Source organism: Hibiscus syriacus, unplaced genomic scaffold (assembly GCF_006381635.1).
Source record: "Hibiscus syriacus cultivar Baekdansim isolate YM2019G1 unplaced genomic scaffold, ASM638163v2 tig00111128_pilon, whole genome shotgun sequence".
Classification (NCBI taxonomy): domain Eukaryota; kingdom Viridiplantae; phylum Streptophyta; class Magnoliopsida; order Malvales; family Malvaceae; genus Hibiscus; species Hibiscus syriacus.
In genome coordinates, this window is record NW_024062989.1 from 355908 (window position 1) to 376522 (window position 20615).

The 20615-nt window shown below is 33.8% G+C and overlaps 1 protein-coding gene across 1 annotated transcript; it reads left to right on the forward strand.

Moving 5' to 3' along the window:
- Positions 1-280: 280 nt before the first annotated feature.
- On the forward strand, positions 281-6411 carry LOC120154301 (aldehyde dehydrogenase family 3 member H1-like). The gene is made up of 10 exons (XM_039166097.1): positions 281-699; positions 2355-2423; positions 2525-2621; positions 2732-2938; positions 4000-4115; positions 4190-4294; positions 4382-4554; positions 4649-4739; positions 5358-5510; positions 6140-6411. Exons 1-10 carry the CDS (start codon positions 475-477, stop codon positions 6368-6370), a joined length of 1467 nt encoding a protein of 488 aa, XP_039022028.1. The 5' UTR covers positions 281-474; the 3' UTR covers positions 6371-6411.
- The last annotated feature ends 14204 nt before the right edge of the window (positions 6412-20615 follow it).

A 20615-nucleotide genomic window follows, 5' to 3' on the forward strand; every position in this document is an offset into this window, starting at 1 on the left:
GCGAGATAATATGCGAAAAATTAATTTAGTTTTACCAAAGTCGTGATAATGTGATTATATCCTCGTCAACAATAATATATTATTATTATTATTATTATTATTATTATTATTATTATTATTATTATTGTTATTATTATTATTTTACACACTTCATAAGTCAAGAGGGTGTAATTATTGATATGACCTTTTGTAATATTAGTATTTATAATAATTAATAATAAATGAAATCTAAGTTATATATATACATCTTTTAACCGAGTTGATGCCAATACAACTCTGACGGGATAACTTCAACCTTTGTTATCGGTGGCACGGTGATGCACGGTGATCCTTTTTAACGACGCCGGCGTTTTCTGGAAGCAGATTCGAACATAACTATACGAAAGAAATCGGCGTATTATCTAATAAGAAGTTCCACAGTTTGGATCTTTTTTCATTGATTATTGTGATTTTCGTTGTTGATTTTGGGTAATAATGGGGAGTAAATCAGAGGACAAAGCGGTTTTTGATACGGAGTCAGCGAAGCAGATGGTGAACAAGTTGAGAGCTAGCTTCATGGCTGGAAAAACTAAAACCTACGAATGGAGAGTATCTCAGTTGATAGCCATGTTGAACATGTTGGAAGAGAACGAGCTGCAAATCGTCTCCGCTCTTCGCGATGATCTTTCCAAGCCGGAACTCGAATCTTCCATCTACGAGGTAAACATTTTTTTTATTAATTTTAATCCGATTATTATTTCAATGAATCTGCTTTGATTTTGTTATCCGACTAGGTTTTAATTTAATTTATTTCATGAACTGAATCATTATTCATGGTTTTTTTTAAAGACAAAAGGGCAAATAGGCCGATCTAAGTCAACTCTATTGCTGTTCTCGATTCCCAATATGTGTCACAAATAAAAAGATTTCACTGTGCCCACAAATATCAAATTTTTTTAGTATTCTTAATTAATTTCGGTATTAATAATCGCAGGCCTCCAAAGCAGAATGTCTCTAAAGCTATTTTTATTTTGTCTGCTTCCCTCTTCTTTCCCATTTGGGGTTTATTATTTCTGACAGATAAACACACACACACACACATATATATATATACCTTTTATTACAAACTTCCAGTGAGAACTTGAAATCCATGAATAAAAAGGTTAGAACTTGAGGCTTGAAGTTGTCCAATTTTTTCTTTCGGGTGCAAAATTTTTAGACCTGTCTAAACAGATGATAGGTTTGAAATCTGGGTGGACCCGAATAGCATTTATGACATGCCAAATATTTCCTTTTTCATGAAAGTGGTTGGTCAATTTCAGACTTAGTAAAAGAATCGAGCTATTTAATACTCGAAACTGCTAGAACTCAAGTGCTTTAATATTTATTGCTAATCCAGTTCTCACTCATTGTTAAAATCTGTAGCCGACAGGATGTAACTGTAGTAAGAGGCCTTTACATTTCTGCACATTCTCTATGTTAAGCTTTTTCAGTACCTGCTAATACTTCAGAATATTAATTTTGGAAAGTGGGGTAAAGTTTTGCTTTGGGGTGAATAGTTCCTGAGTGAGTATAACTTTATTTAGTAGACATAAAGATTAAAAATAAGTAGTATTGAATTTGAATGTAGGTACGCACGGTGGTTGGACAGAAATTGAAAAAGAAAAAGAAACTAAAAAAAACGAAAGAAGAAAAACAGAGATATGTCTTGCTATCTATTTTAAATAGTTATAATTTGATGATTGGTGTTGCGGCTCTTACAAAAGTATCTTAGCCATATGCTTAAATGTATATTTTCAGTCTCTGGATTTAACTTTGGGGCAGATGTGTTTATTTTAAGCTAGTTAGATGCGTCATTTAAGTCAACCTTCTGTGTTTAAGTTAATTAGATTTAATAGTTGATGAAGTTAAAAGGTAAGCAAAATCTCTTTTTAGGTTTCCTAAATGATTGTTCTTTGTGGCAGACTGGTAATGTATACTTTTTTTAAGATAAAGAGCTTTAAAGAGCCTTTTCTTATTTATTTTTAGGCTCTGTAATTTTGGGGAAAATAATGTATTGGATGACTATTGTTCTGAACCACCTAACTTTTGTCAATCGGATAATTTTTATGTCAAGCAGTCTTTCTCTTGTTAAATTTGTATAATTCATGATACATGATATCTTTGTTTTAAATTCAACTTTCATACCATAGCTGATAGTTAAGCTCAAAATCTCACAATATTTAGGAATAGAACTATGGAAAAATCATCAAATATTGGAGTTATTTATGTTTAGCCTCCTGAATTTAGTAAGCGCTTTTTTTTCCTACACAAGTCCCACATGAAACATGACACCTTTTTGTCCTCATATGATGTTGACATGGTTTACACTGCAGATAGCAATGTTAAAGAATTCGTGCAAATTAGCACTCAAGGAAATGAAGCATTGGATGAAGCCGGAAAAGGTAAAACTTTTGGGTACCTCTAAATGAGCATAAGCTTTCATTAAGGTTTCTTTTTTGATCATTAAAAGAGTTGAATATGATCAACTTGCCCCTTTCTGCAGGCAAAAACTTCATTGACTACGTTTCCTTCATCTGCTGAAATTGTATCTGAACCATTGGGTGTTGTGTTTGTAATCTCAGCATGGAATTATCCTTTTTGTATGTTAAACACAAGATGGACGTGTTCAAATCATGCCTCTCTGTCCTTTTTTTTCTTTTAATTCCTGAAATATGTTGGAATATGACTATATTTGTATCTCTTCTTTCAGTATTATCTCTTGATCCAATGGTTGGAGCTATTGCAGCTGGTAATGCTATAGTCTTAAAGCCATCAGAACTAGCTCCAGCCTCATCATCCTTGCTTGCAAAGCTAGTAGCTGGTTATTTGGATGGCTCTTGCATTAAGGTTGTTGAAGGAGCAGTTCCAGAAACATCAGCACTACTGGAGCAAAAGTGGGACAAAATATTTTATACAGGTCCTTTGCACATTTGCATCTATTTACCTTCTCCTCTTGCTGAATCTTTTATGTGTTACTTAAGCATTCATGGACAGCTGCATTTTAGTTTCATCTGTGATATGTGCATAATGCTTTAAGAAGCTTGTGGTAGCCGTGGTTGTTGGATAGTGTAGCTCTCTATTACAGTTGGGTAGGATTAAGGCTCTATCAATTCCGTGGATGAGCCACGTGGTATTGATGATTTAACAGGATTTCTGTTTTAGCATTTAGTTTAGATGTTCTTTATAGCTTCTATATAGTTTAGATCATTCTGTGGATGAAGCTGTGTTAGAGATAAAATCAGGTATTCTTCATTGTTGGGCGGTCTATAACTCCCTAATTTTTGTAAATAGATGTTCTTATAAATCTTAGTAGACTCTCTTGGCAACCATTTCTTTCTCTAGGATTTATGTTGATGTTTTGTGGTTACTACTGGCTGCTTGACCAAATCTACTGCAACATCCTTTATCTGGTTTGGGACCTCAAATTATGAACTGCAGAACATTACAGCTTAATTGATTGGCTCTTTTCTTTGACATGTTACTTCACCTTTAACCTTTTCCTATCATTGGGAGTTGCTAGACAGATGCAGAAGAGTGTTTCATGGGGACATAGTAGTATGGTCCGTAGATTGACAAGCTATTATGTGTTCCCTGAGGGTGGTTATGGTTAATGTATCACTTGAACTGGTCAAAAGTTTATTGGAAATTGGAAGTCTTGCTGGCCTAATGATTTTAAAAAGTTTCTTACTTTGGGATCTTACAAGAATGACGAGGATTTGGGGGGATTTTTCAGGGGTTTGCTTTGTCATATTTATTTGATACTCTGCTGATATGCTGTCTTTAGTCTTAGATTAGAGACTTAAAAGTAAAATGTACTCAAGTCTTAAAGTGATTTTTCAACAAGATGAACCCTTGCGTCCAATTTTTGGTGCTCTCCCAGAACCTCTAATTTTCGCTGTATGCTAACCAGTGCTTTAGTCATTGTCATATCAGTTCTGATATAAGTTCTTTGAATCAAAACATCTTTTAAACTTTTAGGCAACGGAAGAGTTGCACGCATTGTAATGGCAGCAGCTGCAAAGCACTTAACACCGATTGTTCTAGAGCTCGGAGGGAAGTCACCTGTCATTGTTGATTCAGGCATCGATTTAAAGGTATGCATAGTGTTCAATTTTGCCATCATGTCAACTTTCTTTTTGACCGACTTATATTTTTCTGTGTGTTTCAGGTTGCAACTAGGAGGATAATTGCAGGGAAGTGGGGGTGTAATAATGGACAAGCATGCGTTTCTCCTGATTATATTATTACAGCAAAAGATTATGCTGTGAAGTTGGTAATAATGCTCGTACATGTTAACATTTGTAAGTTGTAACCCATTTATTTTTCAATTGTTCTTCTCAATCTATTTTTTACCCTGCAGGTAGATTCTTTCAAATGTGAATTGCAGCAATTTTATGGAAAGAACCCATTGGAATCAAAAGACTTGTCTCGCATAGTGAACTCTAACCACTTTGATCGCTTGTCAAAACTATTGGAAGAGGACAAGGTTTCTAGTAAGATTGCCCATGGTGGAGCGAGAGATGAAACAAACTTGTCAGTTCTAACCTGGGCTTTGCTTCTCGTTTAAAGTGCACCGGACAATTTATACTGTTAATAGTTAATAATCGTTTCTTTCTTCCGATGGCAGGAAGATTGCTCCCACTATCTTGCTCGATGTCCCAATAAATTCTCTAATCATGAAGGAAGAGATATTTGGCCCATTGCTTCCAATTATCCTGGTAGGAACTAAAGAGCCAATTGCACCAAAATGTTTTGCTATTTATTTTACGGTTTCTTTTAGTTTTTGTTGTTTCCATGCGTAGACATTGTCCTTCAAACACTTAAAGAGTTGAACCTTTTCTTTTTATTGCTTGAACAAAGAGTGTATGCATATCGTTTCCTTCAAATGGAGCATGAATAATTAGGCAAGAGATGACTAAGCAATATTTTTCTGGAAAGTTTGCAAGGGAACAATAAAAAGTTCTACATATGAACAGAGAGATCTTCTTGAGGATATAGCCTATGTTACTCGGACTTGGGTATTGTGTTGAGTATAGGTATATATTTGGCGGGGGTATGTTTATTTATTTTTTTAGAGTTTTCCTATGTATTTGAAGGATCCTTTGATGGTCATATCCCCATACTCATATTTTAACAAATTGAAGAGTCCGAGCAAATATAGAATATAACTTGGTTTATGAATTCTCTGCATGAAAATGACCCGACTGCAACTAACTCCAATTATTCATGGTATCAAGGAAATTTTAATGAATAATTAGACCAGTGCTCTTATTCTTCATTTATGAGATTGAATACGGAACATTCATCATGATTTTCTTGTGGTTGGTTTATAACAGGTCGATAACGTGGAAGAGAGTTTTGATATGATAAATTCTTCTGGACCAAAGCCACTAGCAGCATATCTTTTTACCAATAACAATAAGCTAAAGGAGAAGTTCGTTGCAGAGGTCTCTGCCGGGGGTTTAGTCGTCAATGATACTACTGTACATGTAAGTATGCTTTCAACTTATGGAACCAATATAGACATGCATGCATTGTTGTATAATCTGCATTTAGACATGATTACATTTGGAATTGGCGGTAATCTCTATGGATGGGTTACAAGTGATCCCTTGATTTGGCTAATGAGGAAGCATATTGATTGTGTCCTTATGGTTAAATCGATATGAAAAACATGAAATAACTGTGCAATTAGGTTTGAAAAATAATTTATTAGTCCCTAGAGAATGTCACCAGGAAATTATAAGCCAATGGTGAGTTGGTGACAAATAGATTTAAACTGCCTTTTCTGGGAAATTATATTGGTCCAAGGAACTCTTTGAATGAATTCAATGGTTGACATAAAGGATATCAGTAGGCGAGGATCAGATTTCATGTAATGCTCTTGTAATCTTCTATCAAGGGCCATTATCGCACGGGCGATTCATTTTATGGTTTTATGGTAGCCGGAAATTATACTTAGATTTCCATTTGGGATTCATGAGTAAAATATTTTCTTTTTTTACTTGTAGTTAATTGATGAGATTGGTTAAAATACAGTGTATGTTCATATTTCATGAAACATGGACTTATAGATTCCAATCTTCACGTGGATCAAATCAACTAATAAATATTTCAGCTTGCTGAGCACAATTTACCATTCGGAGGAGTTGGGGAGAGCGGAATGGGTTCGTACCATGGGAAATTCTCCTTCGATGCTTTTAGCCATAAGAAGGCTGTTCTGTATAAAGGCTTTTCCGGTGATTCATCTCTGAGGTACCCCCCATACACACGCGGAAAGCTCAGATTGTTGCAGGCTCTTCTCAGTGGTAGCATACTACGCATAATCCGTGCTTTGCTGGGATGGTAACAAGTTCCACCGTCTTTCCTTTTAAGCTAATTTCGTATGCAATAATGTAGTTTCAAGACTATTTATTTCAGCATTTTCTTTGGCATTAATTCAGTTTCACTAAGCATAGTTGTATACAACACTATGCTATCTATGCTACGAATGGTAATAATTTTATTTATTCCGAGTTAGCAATATATTATTTTTATTGAGAAATTTTATTTCATATAATTTAATTTGAACAAAAAAAATATGAATATCTTATTTAGAATAAGTATTAATATATTTTATTTGATTTTTTATTATTTTTCTAACTATAAGTTAAATTTGTGCTATTTTTGTATTATGATACTAATTTAAGATTTATGTAATAGTTAAGCTTTTTCTTATATTAATATTTATTTAACTAAATGTAAATAATACTCAATATATGTAAATGGGTGGGCTCATACAATTTAACATCTGGTAAGTTTGAGTTTGAAACCTAGTCCTTGCAGCTTTTCCTTTCTTCTAAAAATCTTTCTTTAATCAACCTGATGTTCAAAATTGTGTTTATGATTGTTATACTGTTTTCGTAATAATATGGTTAGATTTGATAATTTATGTGTTTATATTGTGGTTGTGTATTATCGTAATCATAAAATATAAAGTATATTTTTCAAATTTTTATATTTTATAAAAATACTATATATTTAAAAATAGTTTTTTACGATATTATTATTTTATTATTTATTTATCTAAAAGTAAATATATATTTTTGGATCATTATAACGTTTATAATATTTAAATACAATTTTGAAATCTTGGTAATTTTTTTACAAATATTTATATAATTATTTGTAAATTGTTGGATGATTTTATCATCATTATCAGGTAGTATTGTCTCTATGTGCTTAGGATTTAACGATGTTAGTGGCAAGTGCTAAACTAGTTGATCTAATGAAAGTATGTATATCAAGCATGGAGCAAAATAATAATAATGATAATAATAGATATCAAGTTAATAGAAGGTGATAAGTATATGATATGTAAAAAAAAGTGACAACTATAGGAACTATACAAGCAATTAATGTCACACCCCAAAAATTTAAAGCTTAAATTAAATAGTTTAATTATCTTATCGGGGACTAAATTGTGAGAAAACGAGAACTTAGGATCTATTTCATAATTTTCTAAATAGTTCAAGGACTCGAGTATGAAGTTAGCCATCAAGTTTACCTTGAAATGTTAAAATAAAGATAACAAAAGTGGGGTTTACAAGGTTTGAACCCGTGATCCCTTTTTAGGGGGACTAAGCTTTGGACATTCAGATTAGATTATTGTAGTCGATGTGAAATGCTAAGCCATTTTAGGTGGAATTTTATAATCCCATTTTCACCAACAAAAAAAAAATCAACCCCCTGTGAGCCTTCCCCGAAGAATAATAATAAGAGAAAATAACCTTAGTAACCGAAAATGCCTTATAATATACGATTTTAACCAATTTTTTTTGGATTTGAGAAAATGACCAACAAATTTGCAACGTGATCTCAAATTCGCAACGCGAACTCCAATTTCGCAACCCAGTTTTCAAATTCGCAACTCGAATCTGTAAATCGCAACGCGAATTTGTAAATCGCAACACAGAAGTCAAATTCGCAACATAGAAGTCAAATTCGCAACGCGATAGTCAAATTCGCAACACTGAAGTCAAATCCGCAACACAAAAGTCAAATTCGCAACGCGAATCTGTAAATCGCAACGCGAATTTGTAAATCGTAACACAGAAGTCAAATTTGCAACGCGATAGTCAAATTCGCAATACTGAATTTCAAATTCGCAACTGAATTTTAAATTCGCAACTCGATTTTCAAATTCGCAACACGAATTTAATTTCGCAACAGGTTTTAGTTTCACAACACAAATGTTTTGGGCATATAAGCAGCAGGAACTCATAACCTAAATCCCTAAATCGTAACTCATTCCATCTCCATCTATCACTCTCTCCGGCAACATCCATTCATATATCCAACGACATCATTCCTCATCTCTATTTTTTTACATAATTTTATTTCTATATAATTTTTCAATGATTTCTCTCCCAAATTATCAACTATCAACTTAATAAAGGTATGTTTTTCTCTAAGTTAGTGATGATAAGTAGTTTATAGCTCGTTTGTTTAGTAAATTAATTTACAATTTGTAGAATGAAATCATCTAATGTTGATCATGTTTGGATAGATTTTTGTTTTGGAGGGTCATGGGAGAATGTTCATGGTGTTTTACAATATGTGCCTTTACCCATGAATCTTCAACTAAAACTGTCATTAAAAAAGTTAACTTATGAAACTCTAATGTTACGTGTTACAAAGAAATTGAATTTAGAGCCTCTAAGTGGATTTAGGTTATCTTATCAAAGAAAATGTACAGTTTATTTGTTAATCGACAATGAAGATGTTGAACGATTCATTGCTTACATTAGTGTTTCGCAAGAAGATGATGTTACATTGTATGTTGTTGAACCTAGAAGTAGTGAAGTTGGGTCAGTAGCGGGTAGTAATCAACTAAGTTCTTCAACCCCAGTTTATGGTGCTCACAATGTACAACGTTGTTATCAACCTCAAAATTTAATGGTTCCACCACAATTTCATCACCAAGAAAATTTTCTTTCACCACATTTCCAATACCAAACACAATATCAAACACAATCTCAAAACCCACAACCTTTTCCTAATCTAAATCCCAATCAACTTTCAGCACCAAATTTCGGTTTTCGTATTGACCAGTTAGACGATTATGAGCCAACAGAAAAAATTGTGAGTACTAGTCAGTATTCGAAATTTGATATTGGTCAATACCCGGACTTTGATCTTGGTCAATACTCAGATTTTGATGATGTTTCAGAAGAAGAAACAGACCTTGCGTGTAATGATTTTGATATTGGTCAATACCCAAATTTTGATGATGAAACAGCCGCTGACGAGGAAGATGTTGTTGATGATAATAAGGAGGAAGTTACGACTGTGAATGAACATGTTGAGCATCCATTCTGTAATTCATATAACTCTGAAGAAGAAGAAGAAGAAGAAAAAGAAGTCCCTGAAGAAAAGAAAAGAAGAAAATGCCACGGGAGTATAACTAGAATATGCTAGAATTACTTCAGATACCGGAAGAAGAGTTGGTAAAGATAGCAGTTGATTGTTACAAAAAAGTTATTCATATCAAGAAAGAAGATTGTTTTGATACAAATGAAGACTTGAAGATAGCTTTGTATACGAAATGTGTGAAATATGGCTATCAACTAAAAGTTAACAAATCAAGCAAAGATCGTTTCGAAACAAAGTGTATGATTGATAAAAACTGTACGTGGCGTATGATTGCAAAGAGGATAAAAGATTGTGAAATGTTTCAAGTTAGGACTTTTATTGATAAACATACATGTTCAAGAACCCAAGTTTTTCCTCACCATAGACAGACAAACAAAAAAGTGTTGGGTGGTTTTCTGGCTGAGTTAATGTTTTTGAATGGAAGGGTATATCGGAGACATGAAATTATGACTGACATAAATGCTCGATTCAAGATTAGTATCTCATATTCTCAAGCTTGGAGAGCCAAATGTTATGCCTTGGAATTGTTGAAGGGGTCGCTAGAAGCATCGTTTGCCCAACTGCCGGTTTATTGTCATAATTTAAAGCTGAAAAATCCTGGGTCGGTAACTTATATCAAAACAGATAAAGATGGACGCTTTGAGTTATTGTTTATCGCCATTGGTGCTGCTGTTAGTAAATCATTATAATTTTGTTGACTCATTTTTGTTAGTTGCATGCATTTCACATTTAAATGATTATATTTCTTGTGTATATGATTTTGTAGATTCGTTCTTTTATTACTTGCATGCGCCTAGTTATTATAGTTGACGGAGCACATTTGAAAGGTCGATACCTTGGAGTAAACTTATTAGCAGTAGCCATGGATGCTAACAATGGGATACTACCAATAACTTACGGGGTTGGCAAATCTGAAACCTCTGATTCATGGACATGGTTTATGGGGCATCTTAGGGATTACATATGTCCTATTAGCAATCTGACAATCATATATGATTGGGCAAACTCAATTGACAACGCTGTTAGAAGGTGTTTCCGAGATGCTTTTCATGGACTTTGTGGTGTTCATTTGTACAGAAATCTAAAATCAATGTCTGCTGGTATAAAAAAAACACAAATAGATATACTGGAAGGCTGTAAAAGCTTATTGGGAAGTGGATTTTAATAAGCATATAAATTGTTTAAGACGTGTTTTGCCTCAATGTGCTCAAACACTAGAAGATGTTGGGTTTGAAAGATGGTCAAGAGTACATCAACTTGGAGCAAGATATGGTTTCATGATGTCTAATAGTGCAGAATCAATCAACGCTCTAAGTCGTCATTCCCGGAAATTACCCATTACTATGTTAATGGAGTTTTTTCGAGCCTCTATTCATCAGTGGTACTACAAGAAAAGAAACCATGCATGTATTATTTCTTTAAATTCGTAACTTATCATATTTAATATATTTTACTAAGTATTATTTATTTTAATTTACAGGAACATTGGAACGTCGTGTTACACCATGGACTAAAAAAAAGATAATGGAACGTGTTGTGAAGTCAACGTCATGGAGAGTTGAACCATGTTCAAACACTTTGTTTGAAGTATTGGATAATAACTTAAATGGGCTTGTCGATCTAAATACAAAGACGTGTAGTTGTAAGAAATGGCAAACATCTGGTTATCCGTGTGGTCATGTTATAAAAGTTGCTCTTCGTCTAAACCAAGATGATTCAAGCGCATACGCTATGGATTGCTACACTACAGAAGTATATCGACAAACTTATGTCGAGATTGTCTACCCTATTCCACATCTTTCTGAGTGGGACATACCAGATGACTTACAAACAGTTTTGCCACCAGTCATGGACAATAGGCTACCTGGCCGACCAAAAAATCACGATCGTATACCGTCTAAGGGTGAAGAGAAGAGGATATCGACATGTAGTCGGTGCAAGGAAAATGGTCATACAAGGTTGACATGTGGATCACCAGTGCCATCACAATCATCTTTTCCTCTACCAAAATATGGATCCTCACAAAATCCAAAGCTCATATGGTACCAAGCAAAAGGAAATCAAAATCAAAATCCCAATCACAACCGGCTTCACCTTTTGGGACTTATTAACTTAGGTGATTTTTAAATGCAAACGTTGTATTATATGTATTTTATGTGTGAATGCATACATTTTCAGTTAGACATTCATTAGTAACTTGAGTTTGAACATTGCTATGATCTGTTCAGTTGTTATCACTTATCAGATTGTTGTTTGTTATCTTTTTGAAGGTGTTTTCCTTGAATTCGCAATGCGAAAGTCAAATTCGCAACGCTTATTTCGCGTTGCGAATTTGACTATCGCAACGATAAAATCGCAACGCGAATTTGACTTTCGCGTTGCGAATTTATACCTTCAACAGGTCTTTTTTGCCTTCAACATAATGCAGATTGAATTTAAAACAACAAATCAACTTTTACAAATCAATTAAACAAGCAAAAAATAATTCTTATTTCCTCATCAATTAAACAAATCAACTTTCAATGTAAAATTCAATTAAACAAGCAAAAAAGTGTACCCCAGACTGTTGTTTATGCACAAATACATGAATTTCACGCAGGTCACTTCAGGATTAACCTGCAGAAACTAAACATTTGCTCAAACAACACTTTCTGCACATCTAAAACCAACAAACAACAAATTACTGAATTATAGGTACTTAACCAAATATTTTCAAACCAATTAAAGAGTATATATGTTAACAACACTTGTTCAAACTTACCAATTGTTTATGCACACTTTTAGCACGCGAATGCAGGTAGGCAGCGTCTCGCATATATCGATCTAGCCATAAAATGCCGAAACCACAAGCCTACTACACCTCTATCTCTATCTGTGGGAGGTAGAAACTGTTTACTTCCTATCGTCAAACGTTCCAAGCACATGCATACGAGAGGACCACAATCCTCTATGGTTCCTTGCGTTTGTTGTGGCGTAGTCTCGTCTCTGATCATTGTAACTTTGAACTTCTTTGGCTTCTTGTTTCCAGAATTAGTCCAATAATCAATCGTAACCAAGTATTTAGCCAAATGAGAACTCCATCCCTTTGTAATAATATCTCTCAAATCAGACAATGGTATGTAATTCAACATGCTATCATATACCATTGTCTTCAGGTATGGGAGCTGAAGCTCGACGAGAAGCCAATGACGACGTTTTAAAACAGGGATAAATACCTACAATCATAAATAATTGTGCACATCAAATAAAAATTATGAACACCTTTAAAATATTCAAAAAATAAATACTAACCTTATCGACCTCCCACCACGCAGGATAAAGTTTAGCTTTTCCATTACCCAAAGTATATGAAGAATCTCTCGGATCCTTCAAGTGAGCTACGTGAAAAGACGTCGGCATAATAGTCAATCGAGTATTTTATATTTTCTTCAATTTCCTTATTACTAGAAGACGTGACACCCATGCATCAATATGCAGTTTTATAAAAAAATACATATATTAGTGAATTTATTAATAAATTTTTAAAAAAAGTAATCAAAATGCAATATAAGAAGAATATAAGACTTACCCCCATTCGAAATAGCCATTATCTTCAACCCCTAATAAAATACCCCACCAAGACCGATCAAGAAACAAATGTATAACATCGTCGAGTTTGCATATGTCAGAATAACACCCCTGGCTCAGCTCATGTAGATAAAAATCAATTGCGGTCTTAGCCCAAAGGGTATTATCCGTAATTGTGTCCGGTAGTGTTTCCCTCTCCTCCTGAGGAATGGTACTGCCCGGTAACTCATACGAAAGCCAACACGCATCCATCATATCGGGCACGAAAGGGAGTTTATCAATATGTCGACAAATGACATGTTGTGAATCGGGCTCTTGAACGGTGGGAGGGACCCATTGAACGATGACAGGGGCCTCTTGAACGGTGGGAGGGGCCTCTTGAACAATGAGATGAGCCTCTTAAACGATAGGAGGCGCCTCTTGAACGATGACAGGTGAATCGGGCTTCTTAATACGGAGTCTTGGCACTAGTGGGGTGAAAGGAGACGTAATGGCACGTGCACGACGTATGATGCGTGAACCCTGTCGTACAAGAAAAACCCAACATAAAATATATACCTTATCGGGCTGCTGAAAATAAATTAATACATAAATCAGTAAATAAATAAATAAATAATGTCGAAAAAATGTTATTTGCATTTTTAGTATAATATTAAACAAATTTACCTCATTGCGTAGAGTATGAACCTCATTTTGCAACGATAAAACAATCTCACGTAGAGCAGCTACCTCATCACGTAGAGTAGATACCTCATCACGTAGCACACCATTATCATCGCGTAAAACATCCACCTCACCACGTAAAGACAGTACCTCATCACGCCATGCACCATTGTCTTCACGTAAAGTACCGACCTCATGACGCAAAGCACCGACCTCATCACGTAACTCCCCTAACTCATCCCGTGGAGGTAGAGAACAGGGAGATAAATGTCGTGGCCTCTTTTCCGGTAGCTTATCATGAGGTGATGGTGGAGAAGAGGCTCGATCATGTGATGGCTCCGGGTGTCGAGCTGTAGAATCGGCCCGATCAGGTGATGGCTCTCGAAGTGGGGGGTGCTCATCATCCGTCCCATCAAAAAACTGCTTACTAGCTTGCCACCAATCGGTGGCAAGCTCATCCTCTATGAGTGTCAACCTCTGTAATGGATAGTTGGCCTCCTAATAATATAAAAGCTCAAACAAAGTTAAACGTGTACTAGTGATAACTTGTTTAACTATATGGTAGTATTTGTGTGTTAACTTACATCATTCATCATCGTATATGGTAGTAACTCTTCCCAATCCAACATGCGGATCCTCTTCCAGGTAATAGCCCTAGGAATATCATTTGAATTTTTTATCGCATATGTCCACATGCTGGGAAAAGCCTCAAATATCTAAATCTACAAACAATATAATATACAAACATCAGTAATTGTTAAATAATTAATTATAAATTTGGAAACATTATATAGAAATTCTAACCTTAAAGGCCCAAATAAACCCTGTCAAAGTGTATTTAGAACCATCGCCCCGCAAACTTTTTCGGTCCTCAAAGGCAGACGACAACTTCTTCTAGGTAGCTTTCCATAGATATGAACCCCACGGAAACAGGTTCCATGCATTTAGGTCATCTACCAATAATATTAGGTCCTCAGAAATAGGTTGTCTGCCCTCTTTGCCTAAAAAGCCGGTATGCAAAAGTAATAAATGACATACTCGGACAACATCAAGGTCATCCATCCTAGTAAAACCATCTTTAACAAATAATCTCTTCAAGTCGTCGACGTGTAAACTTGGCTTCGACTTTGCCAAATCAGGAAAAACCCAAGATAACCATGATGGGCGGGAGATATGACTAGTGTATCGGGTTACTTCATCGTGTCCGAAGCGTAGACCAGTGATTAAGCAAAACTCCTCCCGCCTAAAACAAGTATACGCCGGAGGAAAATGAAACCATATCTCTTCATCACCACGTTGTATCTTGTCGGGTAGATCATTAGTCATGGTCTGAAGAAACAAATGTGTCAACATAAAATCTCCACTCGAATGTTGTACTTTCAGCCATGGCCCGAAGCAAGTATCCTCAAACAATTTTCTTTGTAAAGGTGTAAGCGTCAACGCAATTTTAGTGGCTAGGCTTAATTTATTCCTTAAGAGCAATTGATCCGAAAAAATGTTTACAAAAATAATAAACATACCAAGTAAGATATACCAAAAACTACAAATTATACACTATAAACAGACATGATATTAAACAGTGAAAACAAAGCCAAATATGTTTCAAACTAGCACGGTATTCACCCAAGTCATTATTCCATCATAGTTAACAAAATGCATCAGATAACATTCCAGAAGTAAGTACTTATATAAACATAAAAGGACAACATATAGGTTTACTGCAGGTTCAAGGACAACATAAAGAGTAGTAGTTTATTCTTGAAACTTAAATTAGCAACACTGTGAAGTTAGTATTTGTCTTTGTTTTTTGGTTGAAGTAATGCAATTCATTCAAGTTTCAATTTGCAGAATAAGAGTAGTTTCTGAAACTTAAATTCGCAACGCGAAAATGAAAATTGCAACGCGAAACTAAAATCGCGTTGCGAATTTAAGTTTCAGAAACTACTCTTATTCTGCAAATTGAAACTTGAATGAATTGCATTACTTCAACCAAAAAACAAAGACAAATACTAACTTCACAGGGTTAAAGACTAAACAGTTTAGTAGTATTGGCAGCAACCGAATAAATTTACTAAGCAATCTCAGTGAAATGGTTAATCTATATATATTGAAATTACTAGTAAATTTATCATCAATATAAGAAAAATCTAATAATAATACAAAAATTTCAAAATAAAAATAAGAGATTAAAAAAACTAACCCTCGGTGGTTGATTTTCCATTTCTGACCGTGAATGGTTGTAAGGGTTGCTCTGAGAGATGGAGATAGATGGATTTCGTCGGAGATGAGGACGGATGTCGCCGTAGAGAGTGAGAGATAGAGATGAGACTGAGTTGTGATTTAGGATTTTAGGTTATGATTTGCGATAATACTGTTTACATTTGTGTTGCGAAATTAATATTGTGGTTCGAATTCGAAAATAAAATAAAATTTGCGTTGCAAATTTGACTTTTGTGTTGCGAATTTGAAATTCAGTGTTGTGAATTTGACTATCGCGTTGCAAATTTGACTTCTGTATTGCGATTTACAAATTCGCGTTGCGATTTACAGATTCGCATTGCCAATTTGACTTCAGTGTTGCGAATTTGACTATCGCATTGCGAATTTGACTTATGTGTTGCGAATTTGACTTCTGTGTTGCGATTTACAAATTTGCGTTCCGATTTACATATTCGCGTTGCGACTTTGGAAACTGGGTTGCGAAATTGGAGTTCGCGCTGCGAATTTGTTGGTCATTTTCGCAAATCCAAAAAAAGTTGGTTAAAATCGTATATTATAAGGCATTTTCGGTCACTGAGGTTATTTTCTCTAATAATAATAAGTTTCCCAGATAGCTTGACTCAAACCACTGCCCCTTCGCCGTTTGTCGATCTCCAGCCAGCGATGGTGTCCACTTCCACTACCACGATGTTCCCCACCATCCCCTGAGTAAAACTAGACCTTTATCTCGCTGATTAACCCTTTCGTTCATCTTGGAGAGTCGATTGAAGACTCGTCGATAATTCACATTGTCACCGGTTGTTTTCTTTGGTTCCGACCAATTTCAACGTCCGTGCACGCCCCGCCACACGGCACAAGTGCACGTAGGCTTCATTTCCAACTTAGTCAATTGAGTCTTTTGAAAGCTGAGTCAACTCAGATCGAGTCAACCTGTTGACTTTGACCACGTTGACCAAAAAGTTAACTTTTTTGAAAAAGTCATATTTTATGTTTTTCGACGTCATGAGTCCGATTTTATGATTCGTTTAGCTAAATTCAAACTCAGTAAGTCATTTTTCAGTGTTTTATCTTCGGATTCAATTCAAATTTATATTAAGTTCTGTTTCTGACGTAAATTCGTTCGTTATATATCCGAGACTTTATGGAACACAGACTTAAAGTTTGAGGGCGATCGAATGGAGCTTAAATGGTCGATCGATGTGGCTCATAAATCGAGGTAATACAATACTACTTTTTGCATGCTTTTAGGTACATGTTGATTATGATTACTGCATGAATAAATAATATTAGTCAATTACGTGGAATTAATTATTGTTGAACTTGAACTGGTTGTGATAAAAAGGTCAGTAAACTGAATAAGACTCAAATGACTCCTATAAGAAATTGGAAGATCGATAATAAATTCAAGTTCAGTGATTAATCAGTAAATCAATTGACCTTAAGATTTGTAATTCTGATTACTTTTGTTAAATGCTAGATGTTGGAATGCTCGGATAAAAAAATTACAAAAATATCATATGTGGTAAAATTATGAAAATGTCTTGTACTGTAAAAAAGACAAGACTGTCCCTGAAAGTGAGAAAAACCTGAAAAGTCATACTCGATTCAATAAAACTATCGTTTCACCTATTAAATTTTCGATCGATTTAAAGAAACCTAGAATTAATTATTGTTGAACTTGAATTGGTTGTGATAAAAAGGTCAGTAAACTGAATAAGACTCAAATGACTCCTATAAGAAATTGGAAGATCGATAATAAATTCAAGTTCAGTGATTAATCAGTAAATCAATTGACCTTAAGATTTGTAATTCTGATTACTTTTGTTAAATGCTAGATGTTGGAATGCTCGGATAAAAAAATTACAAAAATATCATATGTGGTACAATTATGAAAATGTCTTGTACTGTAAAAAAGACAAGATTGTCCTTGAAAGTGAGAAAAACCTGAAAAGTCATACTCGATTCAATAAAACTATCGTTTCACCTATTAAATTTTCGATCGATTTAAAGAAACCTTGATAATAATTTTTTACCGCTGAGAAGCAAAACCATGCTTAGAGTTTTTGAATTTTGAGCGAACACCTGAAAACTAAACCAACCAATGTATCAGTTACGTCTGAATGGTTCGAAATGGCTGAATTATATGATAAGACTGAATAAAAAGATAATGACTAGAATAACCACGAGTAACAAAATGACCCAAATACCCTAATGATCTGGTTTAAGGAAATGTTTGTAGACAAGTTTTGAAAGTACCAGTGAAACATTAAATATTTTAATGACCCCTAAAAGTTATAGAAATGACCTAACTACGTCAGTCATTTTGGAGACTCTTGCAATACATAAATAAAACAAATACCATCGAAATACATACAATTCCTCAAGATATGTTCAACGATAGTTCTGATGATGATCAATTTGACTAGTGTTGTCAATATTAAAGTGTGAATATTCTTGAAGTGTATCGATTCGAGTGGTTGACAAGTATCACAGTATTGTGATTTGTTTAGCTCGAGTTAACCTGATATCCTGATAAATCGACATGAATTTTAAATATTGTAAATCATTGTTTCATCCTTATTGAATTAAGTTGCTAAGAATCCACTAGAAATCAAAGTGTCTGAAATACCCCTGATGGCCTAAATAATTGAATCACTCTGGTTATATCTAAAAATCTTAATTTATTCTGATGTAAAGGTTCCTAAATACCTTTCTAATACATCTGAAATCCTAAATGGTCCTGAAGTATCAATCTCTGAATGTATGTTTAGATATGATAGCAATTAAACCCTTTTAATAGAGACCTCGATCCTGAAATTCAATCAATTTTGTGTAAGTTCATACTTTCTATTCTTTATAATTTCCAAACGCCTTCAAAAAATTTATGGATCCTCTAGTATGTTTCCTATTGACAAAAATATTTTCTCTAATTTATATAAAGTACGGTTTCTGATATCTGGTTTCTGATTTCTGACATAAAGTATAATTAGCTCCTGATTTATGATATTATTGTATGCTATCTGATCCGTTTTATTGGGTACTGTCTAGGTATGTGTCTGGAGACTTTGAGGTTCAGCTAGCTGGTAAATCCTTTATGTTATGATCATTCATATTTAACTTCTAGATCCTAGAGGTCTAGGGTAAGTCCTTATGGATGCATGTTCCGGGGTACCACATTTGGTGTGCGGTTGGAGGGAAACTTTGTATTTTAAACAAAAACCCAACTTTTGATTTTTATTTTCTGATACTACTGTTCTATTTAACACTATTTTATTGGGGTATTGATTGGGTAGGATTTTGGAGTCTCTGAAGTTCAGCTAGCTGGTAAATCCTTTATGTTATGATCATTCATATTAGACTTTTAGATCCTAGAGGTCTAGGGTAAGTCATTTTGGATGATGTCCTGGGGAATTTCACATGGAGTATTTGGATGGAGGGTACTACAGTGATTTTAAAAACCTATTTTACTAAAATAACTACTACTATTTTTAAACTAGGATTATATTTTATTCTGGTTTTGAAGGAATACACTAGACGTCTGTTTTAATCTTCTGAATTTGGTCTTTTGAATGTTTCCTCTGAGCTATAAGCTACCTGAATCAATAAGGAAATTTTTATGTTTGCCTATTATCTACATGTCCTTTAGCATCATTTGATAGTTCTGTACTACTAAACTTCCCAAAGCTTACTCTTTTACTCACCAATTCAGGTTAAAAGAATTGTTAAGTGTAGCTATCGATTTTAGTAATGGGATTTCCTTCGACTTTGTTTGTAGAGTACGATACAAGTGTAATTAGGGGGTATGTAGGTCATATTTGATTTTTATACTGAGTCTGGAACTTGTATAACTTTAATTTTGTTTGTAATATATGAATGGTTTTCTGAACTTGTATTTTATTTATAAATTGTTTTATGATTTTTCTTGTTTTAACAAAAAAATTAATTTCTCCTGGATTTTTATTATGGGTCGTTCCGGTGGCCCTAATGTGACACATCAGATTGGATCGGGTCACTCGCATTGGTCTATTGGTACATTTAAACTTTTTTTTAATTATATTATTGAACTCATAATTGTTAGTATGTAATGTAATGGGCACAAATCTGAAATTAATAAATGTTATATTTTGTTGAACTTATTATGCATGTTAAAGATACTTCTATATAAAATGTATTTATAATTTTTTTATGAATGTTGGAGCGATAAAATATTTGTATAGAAATCTATTAATTTTGCATCCAATTATTAAGTAATAATTTTTATTTATTTTATTTTAATATAGAATAAATTATATACCGTGTAAAATGTATGATAATAAAAAATATTTATTGTTTATTTATTTAATTACGCCTTTGTTATTATTATTATGTCATGTTAATATAAATGTTGACAGTTACATGATAATTTAAAAGTGATTTATTTTAGAAAATAAAATGTTATAGTTTAAATTGTTAGAGAAATTTTTTTTGAAAGATATAATTGAAAATTTGATAAATATCAAGGATTTTTTTGTCATCATAACAAAATTAAATATTAATTTTAAGTGGTAAAATATGTTTGATGTTTTTTCTAAAGATTAAGTACAACTCATTTCAAGTCATTTGATAAATATAATTTAAAAGATAAAAAGAAAATAAATTTAAATTGTGAGAAAATAAAATATTTTAGAATAAATTAACTTACGTTAAATGTATCAAATCATATAGTTTATCGTATGGATTAGTGGAATAAA